Below are 8,813 nucleotides of genomic sequence, written 5' to 3' on the forward strand. Positions count from 1 at the left end.
CAAGCGTCTGGCTGCTTGCTGCCCCCCACTTCCCCCAGAGGTACACTTACTAAAAAGGGGACTGCAGGGGGTACACTTATTAAAAGGTTGAAAACCTGTGGTATAGTGCATCACTATGGCAATGTAACAACTAAAAATAACTACATGCACTACACAATAGGGGTTATTAGAGCGCCTTCATTTAGGAAGTACTAAATGACAGCGCTGTAGGGGCACGTGTAGACATGTCCAGTGATTCTCAACCAGGGTGCCTTGAGAATTTTTCAATGCTGCAGCAGTAAGGAATGAATAGTGTTAAAAACACTCTGACCTGTTTTGGTCTTTCTGATTTCTTGGCAATAGAAGAATTGCTGTCTTTTTCTGTAGTAAAAAATCAAGGGAAAACTAAGAGTGTACATTTTCCAAGGGTTACCTTGTATCTGTTTAGGGGTGACTTGGGTTTAAAAATGCTCAGAACCACTGGTGTATATAAAAAGAATTAATATATTTGTCTTTCTTGTAGGATGTTGCAGGTGCTCTCTCGGTAGAAGAAATTACAGAATTGCTGAGTCTGCACAAACTCTGCTGTGGCCGTAGCTGGTATATACAGGGCTGTGATGCCCGAAGTGGCATGGGTCTGTATGAAGGACTGGACTGGCTCTCAAGGCAACTAGTAGCTGCTGGAGTGCTGGATGTGGCTTAATTTCACAACAGATGCAATTAAGTTTTAACATAGCTAACTTATTTGCATGATTTTGGATGTTGTAACAAGGTCTGCATTGTAAAGATGATGGCAACTCTTGTATAGAACTGTGGTTACAGAAAAAAACATGATTCACTTCCAGTCAGAGATTGGGGAATTGGTACAGTGATTTGTGCAATTGCTGTAGTTTTTTAAAAACATGGTAGTGTAATGAACCAATGTGTTGGGCTGGATGCAGGGTTGCCATGGAATTATATTTGAAATCTATGAAAGTAGGTTATTACTTCCCATTTGAAACTTTTTCTGCTAAAACGTGCTAAAATTGGTCTGAGACTTACAATAAAGTCACAATAGTTACTTTAATAATATAATAAACATTTTACTTATCCCAAAAGCCTCTTAGAAACCTTGAGCTGCACAGAATAACAAACAAAACTCTAGCTGCTCGTGAGTAACCAGTGGTGCCACTTCTAATACATTTTTAAAAGGCATTAGCTTAGACTTGTATAAAACTCCATGGTAAGAAACTACAGAAGGAAAGGTTTCCCCATTGTAAGCTATTAAAAGGAGGGGGCTGTAGAACTAGAAGACAGTGAGAACTCGTTTCCTGCCTTGGATCTTGCAGTTTTGGTGGGCGATAGCGTTGTTTGACTACCATTAGTAATAAAAGGTAGAAGAAAGCAAAAGTATGCATATTGAAAAGTCACGTTTTGTTCATAAATAAATAATTTTAGCTCATATTGATATAGATGGGAGTTGTGTGTGCATGCTCAAGATCTTATTTGTTTTTAGAGATTAAACTTCATCCTCAAGCTGAATGAAGATAAAAACTTCCTAAAGAAGCTGTGTATTGAACTGTCATTTCAGCTATGTATTTTACATGTCATGCTTCCAGAAAAAGGCATTAGACTTAAAATATTGAATAACCTGCTGTAAAAGCAGGGCACGCTAATTATAACTCTTACTTGGAACAGCAGATTGTAAAATCTGATGTAAACTTTCTGTATTTAGATTCTAGGCATTCTTTACATACTGCATCTTCTGCGTGTAACTGTCACTAATGCCTCTATTTTCAAGGATTATTCATTCATAAACCAGTAGAACCTTGGAGGCGTATCTTGGTTTAAATTTAGAGGGGGCTGGAATAGCTTACTGATGTCTCATCTTCTGCTGCGCACACAGTTCTGATCACTGTTAATCTGTGTGCTATGCACACCTAGTATAGACTCCTCTGTCCTCTCGTTAACTGTATGACCCTCTGAATCGAAGAGGTCATCTACTAGCATGGAGTAGAAATAGCATGGAGAGGGTTTAGACATGGCCAGTGGATTGAAACTGCATATTCCTAAGCCGGCAGCATCTGTTGGTGTTGGGAGGAAATTCTACTGCAGAAATAGCAGCTTTGCCTTACAAACGAGCCCAGTTTCCTTCCTGTTTGCTTTGGTGGAAGCCCTAAACTTCTCCCTAAACACCCCTCCCCCCCAAATGGTAATCATTTGCGGCTGTGGCCGTGTTATTGCATTCATATATATTTTGTAGTAATATCCCACTACGTACTTCAGTAAAGCAAAGAATGTATAAAATAATTTAGTGCATTTGCACTTTTTCTTTCAAGAGGAAGCAGTTCTGGTAACTACTCCCTCCTAATCACACTTGTTTATAGTCACCTTTCTTCCTTAAATTTCATATTATTGATGTTAAACATAGCTTCAGTTTTAGCAAGAATTTAACTTACAACTAAAGGGATAAGCTTCACTATTCTAAAACCATGGATGCCAAATTAAAGCTTGTAGTATTTTAGAAATGGCTTAAATTTCATACACATTGGAAAGCTGAGAGGGAGGCTAAACTTTTCTCTCAGAACCTGAGAATAAATATTGTGCTTAGTTTACAGTAGCTGAAGGGTTTTTGCTGCTGTAAGCAAACTGAACATTGTTCACACTTTCCAGCCTGCAATTTCTTTGCACAGTAGTTAGTTGGCTGCCCCAGCTGACTATGTGCATGGCCTGCTTTACAGATCCAGCTCATATCTGGTTGACTGACTGCCCTGTCATAATTCAAATGCACCTAGCAGAAGTTGTTTAGAACAGATGCTTGCTGGAAGACTCTTAATGATGAAAACGTATTATTTTTTAAACTTTATTTTACTTATTAGTACATCCTTATTCTTCAGTGGCTTCAGTTGTACATGCTCTCAAACTCTGCTGTTACCGTTCTAGCTTTCTCTTGTTACTGTTTTAAAGCACTCAACAAACCCAGTCTGTTTGGTAAGAGCTTGTAGAGAATTACATATTTGGGGAAGAATGTGTTAGTCTCATTTTGAGTACAAAAGGATTTTGTGATAAGTGTGGGATGCTTGCGTAAAAGTGTTTTTCCATGGAAATTATTTAATGTGACTGATTCAAGTAACTGTGAAAAATAGGTGTTGCATTTGTCTGTGAACTCAAGTGTTTTCTTGTATCATAAATTAATGCTATATGTAAACTATTTCAGTTGTAAATTAATCTTGTTTCAACATTTTGTTGGACTCAATTCAATTTTTAGGATACTCATTTGATTGATTAATGATTGGATCTGAGGGGAAAAATCCTCTGATCTCTTAGAGGATTATCTGGATGAGTCTGAAATCTTTAAATGGTTAAATGTAAGATTTAGTCTTCTAGTGTGAAATTTTTGGCTTCATTTTGAAGCTGAATAACCATAACTTTCAGCAACTGCAGAAAAGTTTTTAAAATTAAACTTGGTTCATAATAGTAAAACAAAGTATTTGAGCAGCAGTACTTCACTACTTTTTGTTGTCTAATTTTCATTGCCTTAATTTTACAAAACAACTCTAATTCCACTTGTGGACTGAATGATAAATGAAGGTTCCTTCTCTAGGAGGAGCTTCACTAGTTCTTATTCTGGGCTACTGGAAACAGGGCTGGATATTACAGAGCAGTTCAGAAAGGGACAGCTTTTGGTTAATGAAAAACGATTATACCGATTTCAGTTTCTAAACTGCCTTAAATTGACCCCTCCCCCCCCCCCCCCCCACAAAAAAAAAAAAAAAAGTATTTTAACCCTCTAATTTAGGGTACTAATTTTCTGTGGTTGATTTCTTCCTGTCTTTAATATACTCAGTTTTTGATCTCTGATGAACAAGGGGCAAGTTTCCATATTGAACCTATAGGTAGAATTTAGTACTTGTTCAGACTTTACTTCCCTTGTACTACTTTTATAATGCTGGAAATGTTGAGTAACTGGTACAAAGAAACAAAAATAGAATGCAGGTTCATTTTAAATGTAAGATGCCACAACTGTTTGGCAAGACCTGAGGAAATTAAATACTTTCCAAGTTTAAAGGCAGTTCTGCTCAATAGAAGATACAAAAAGGCATCTTCACTCATGTCTGACTTCAGTGACAAATGTATTATATCAATCCAGTTTTTTTCATTTAATTTTTCAGTGTATACTGAGACTTGCATCAGCCAGTGATCCCAGAAAGTGGTTTAAGCCATTTCTTTGTGGGCAGTACTATAACTCTGTGGAGAGAGAGAGAGAGGAAATTGGCACAGAAGGGACCTGCTAGTATCAGAATATGGACATAAATGCCACCTACAGATGTCTTGCTTAGTGGAGACTATATATTGCACCTGCTCACTACCACTTTTAAATCCAGTTAATTAAAACATTCTGGGGATCTGAACTTTTTACGTCAGGTAACACTTTAATGTTCTGGTTTACTGGCTACCACCTAAGGAGGACATTGGTACAGTAAGAACATTTTCAGGAAAAAACTTGGGGATGATTGTAAACTTGTGAAAATGGTTCTTGGAATCTTCTAACCGTCTGTCTCTCTAGGAAAGTTAGAAGAAATGAAACCTCTTGGATAGTGAAGAGAGTAGGAGCAAGATCTCTATTTATCCCCCGGACAGTTGGACTCTGGGGAGTTCTAATTCATGCCCTTGCTGCCAGTACATCTCAGCACATCGGTGAGATACTGTGGTCCTCACTTCCTTGGAATAATTTGAAATTGTGCAAATATTAAAGTTTTTAAGTTGCTGTAACTGCTCTATGATGCCAGAGTAGATAAGTGAACCTTCACCTGTTTGTGTGAAGCACCCTATCTTCCCACTCAATTCTCTCATTTTGTAAGAGATTGAGGTCTTAATTTCATAGACATCAGGGCTGGAAGGGACCTCGGAAGATCGAGTCCAGCCCCCTGCCCAAAGGGCAGGAAGTCAGCTGGGATCATAGGATCCAGCAAGATAAGCATCCAGTTTCATCTTGAAGGTGTTCAATGAAGGCGCTTGAACCACCTCCGGTGGCAGGCTGTTCCAGACCTTGGGGGCTCAGACAGTAAAGAAATTCTTCCTTATGTCCAGCCTGAAACGATCTTGAAGTAGTTTGTGACCATTTGACCTCATCATCCCTTGGGGCGCTCTGGTGAACAAACGTTCCCCCAGATGCTGGTGGTCACCCCTGATAAACTTGTAGGTGGCCATCAGATCACCCCTGAGCCTGCGCTTTTTCAGGCTAAAGAGCCCCAGGGCTCTCAGCCCGTCATCGTAGGGTCTGCTTCCCTGACCTCTGATCATGCGCGTGGCTCTTCTCTGGACTCTCTCAAGCTTCTCCACATCCTTTTTGAATTGTGGAGCCCAAAACTGGACACAGTACTCCAGCTGCGGCCTCACTAAGGCTGAGTACAGGGGGAGAATGACGTCCCGGAATTTGCTTGAGAAGCATCTATGGATGCAAGCCAGCGTTTTGGTTGCTTTATAGTTTCATAGTTTTAGGGTCGGAAGGTACCTAATAGATCTCCTAGCCCGCCCCCCCGCCAGGGCGGGAGAACAACAAAAAACCCTAAAAACAAAAACGGGACTCAAATGAGTCCAGCCAGGTAGGCATCCAGCCTCTTCTTAAAGACCCCCAGGGTAGGGGCCAGCACCACCTCCCTTGGAAGTTGGTTCCAGCTCCTAGCCGCCCTAACTGTGAAGTAATTTTTTCGGATGTCCAATCTGTACCTCCTCTCCATCAACTTGTGCCCATTACTCCTTGTTATGCCAGCAGGGGCTAGGGGAAACAGCGTCTCCCCCAAACCCTTCTGGTTCCCCCTAGTGAGTTTATAGACGGTCACCAGGTCCCCCCTCAGCCTTCTCTTGTGGAGGCTGAATAGGTTCAAGTCCCGCAGTCTCTCACTGTAGGGTCTGCCCTGTTGTCCCCGGATCATGCGGGTGGCCCTCCTCTGGACCCTCTCCATGTTGTCCACATCCCTCCTGAAATGGGGCGCACAGAACTGGACACAATACTCCAGCTGCGGCCTGACCAGCGTCGCATAGAGGGGGAGGATCACCTCCCTGGCTCTACTCGAGATGCACCTGTGGATGCACGACAAGGTCCGGTTAGCCCTGCCAACCATGACCTCGCATTGTCGGCCCATGTTCATCTTGGAGTCAATAATGACACCAAGATCCCTTTCCGCCTCCGTGCTCTCAAGTAGGGAGCTCCCCATCGTATAAGTGTGCTGCTGGTTCCTACTACCCAAGTGCAGCACCCTGCACTTGTCCGTATTGAAACACATCCTGTTCCTGTTTGCCCACCCCTGTAACCTATCCAGATCCTTCTGCAATCTCTCTCTCCCTGCTAGCGTGCTCACCTCCCCCCAAATTTTGGTGTCATCAGCGAATTTAAACAGGTTGCTTTCCACCCCAACATCAAGATCGCTGATGAAGAAATTGAACAGCGCAGGCCCCAGGACCGAGCCCTGGGGGACTCCACTACCCACCTCCCCCCAAGTCGAGTATGATCCATCCACCACCACCCTCTGAGTGCGACCCTTCAGCCAATCTGCAATCCATCTGACCGTGTAGGCATCTATGCCACAGTCGCCTAGTTTATTAATTAGGATGGGGTGAGAGACGGTGTCAAAGGCCTTGCTGAAGTCCAGAAAGACTACATCCACCGCGACACCTGCATCCATGGCCTTTGTGACCTGATCATAAAAGGCAATCAGGTTGGTCTGACATGATCTCCCCCTAATAAATCCATGCTGATTGCCCCTGAGCATCATCTCGGATGCCGGCCCATCACAAATGTGCTCCTTGATGATCTTCTCAAAGAGCTTCCCCAGGATTGAGGTAAGACTGACGGGCCTATAATTGCCCGGGTCCTCCCTTTTCCCTTTTTTGAAGATGGGGACCACATTAGCTACCTTCCAATCGTCTGGCACCTGGCCCAAGCACCACGATCGCTCGTAGAGCCGTGCCAGGGGCCCTGCAATAACCCCAGCCAGCTCCCTCAGCACCCTGGGGTGGAGAGCATCCGGACCCGCTGACTTGAACGCGTCCAGCCCCTCCAGAAGCTCTCTAACCCGGTCCTCCCCAACCTGAGGTCTGAAGGCGATCCCCTCGCGTCCGGCTTCTATCACAGCAGGGAAGTCCCGGTCCCTGCACAAGAAAACGGAGGTGAAGAATTGGTTAAAGAGGTCCGCTTTATCCTCTGACGCAACCACCAGATTGCCCCGCATATCCTGCAGGGGCCCCACATTACCCGGCGCCTTCTTCATCCTCCCAATATATTTGAAAAAGGACTTTTTGTTATCCTTAATCCTGGACGCTAATCCGAGCTCTATCTCCGCCTTGGCCTTCCTAACAGCCCGCCTGCAGGCCCGAGCAGAGGAGGTATACTCCTCTTTGGAGATTACACCCCCCTTCCACCGGGCGTACGCCACCCTTTTGGCAAGCAGGCATTCCCGGACACCCTTGGTGAGCCAGGGGGGCTTTTGGACACTCCTGCCCGCCTTGCTTCTTGTCGGGATGGACACCCCTTGGGCCCCGAGTATCGTTTCCTTAAGGAACGACCACTCCTCTTGGACGCTGAGTTCCTCTGCCCTCAATTTGCCCCAAAGTTTGGTGTCATCAGCGAACTTGGCCAGTCCGCTTCTGACTCGTGTCCACATCATTAATGAAGATGTTGAACAGTATGGGTTCAAGGACAGAGCCTTGGGGGACCCCACTGGTCACAGGACACCACGATGAGTGACTTCCATCAATTACTACCCTCTGGGTCCGACCCCGGAGCCAATTTTCCAGCCAGTGGATTGTGGAGGACCCAAGGCGACAGTTGGCCAGTTTCTCCAAGAGGCGATAATTGAGATTGAGAGTAATAAAACACCAAGATTTTCTGTTAATATTACATGCACATTGGCCATTTAACAATTGAATGACTTGCTTTTGCCAGGTATCTTAATTTAATATGCTGTCTGCAGTACATGATGTACTTTTTCTATTTGTTTAAATCAATAGAAATTAAAGTAGTGCTTGAAGATGTCTTAACTCAAGAGTTTTCCCTGGTTTCCCAAACCCTCTGAAATACCTGCTACAGTCAGGTCATCATAAGAGCAGCCTAAAAAGGACCTGACCAACACCAGAAGTGGTCATCAGCCATCTAAAATAAGAGGGATGACTATGACTCTTCAGAAATAGAGTTCTAGCCCCTTGCAGCACTCTGAAAAGGCCCTGGAATGTCTGCATTAAGAAAAAATACTGTTGTTAGGAGAGAGAGAGGCAGGTACCTGGTTTTATATTCCAGGTGAAAAGGAGAGAGAAAAACTTTTTGACATATATCAATACAGTTCACTCTAACCATGAACCCACTGAGCTAAGTGAACCTAAACAAAGATAATTACTGGGTTTAATAGTTATAATCTTGTCTCTTGTTAGCTCACTACATATATGTAACATACTATAATGAAAGGGAGTAGGGTGAGGTCAGGAGGCTGGACTTCATGAATAGATGTTAGAATACCATAAGTGGCTCAGTCTTCCCTGTGTTCAGGATCAAGGAAAACTGGTGGAATGTTATGCATTGGTATTTCTGTAGTTGACCCTTAGTCTACCAGCTTACTGAATGCTTGGGAGGACACACATCCACAGTCTGTGAAGAGGGAGATCACATATAGCTTGTCACAGCAAAATGCATCAAATTTTTGTCTAATTTGGGATGTATGTGCATGTGACAGAACTGGTTGTGCTGAAATGCTTCTATTTATTGGTAGACTTGGAATTGCTCTGAAGACTGCATTTATTTATTAGATTTGTATGCTGTTTATTTAGGCAGAACAGGATTACAGTAGGGGCTAAAATCTACC

General features: G+C 43.4%; 1 protein-coding gene across 3 annotated transcripts in view; it reads left to right on the forward strand.

The window, feature by feature from the left end:
• TRIM23 (tripartite motif containing 23) overlaps positions 1 to 4,934 on the forward strand; it is a 43,019-nt gene extending 38,085 nt beyond the window's left edge. For 2 of the 3 annotated variants that reach the window (XM_006034721.3, XM_025216767.1), the window contains one exon: positions 503 to 4,932. In XM_006034721.3, the coding sequence (XP_006034783.1) occupies positions 503 to 682 (180 nt within the window). In that variant the 3' untranslated portion in view covers positions 683 to 4,932. Of the gene's footprint in view, positions 1 to 502 lie in introns of all 3 variants that reach the window. The other variant, XM_025216766.1, reaches the window with a different exon arrangement.
• Positions 4,935 to 8,813: the final 3,879 nt, after the last annotated feature.

This window comes from Alligator sinensis, unplaced genomic scaffold, assembly GCF_000455745.1.
Source record: "Alligator sinensis unplaced genomic scaffold, ASM45574v1 scaffold346_1, whole genome shotgun sequence".
Taxonomy (NCBI): Eukaryota; Metazoa; Chordata; order Crocodylia; family Alligatoridae; genus Alligator; species Alligator sinensis.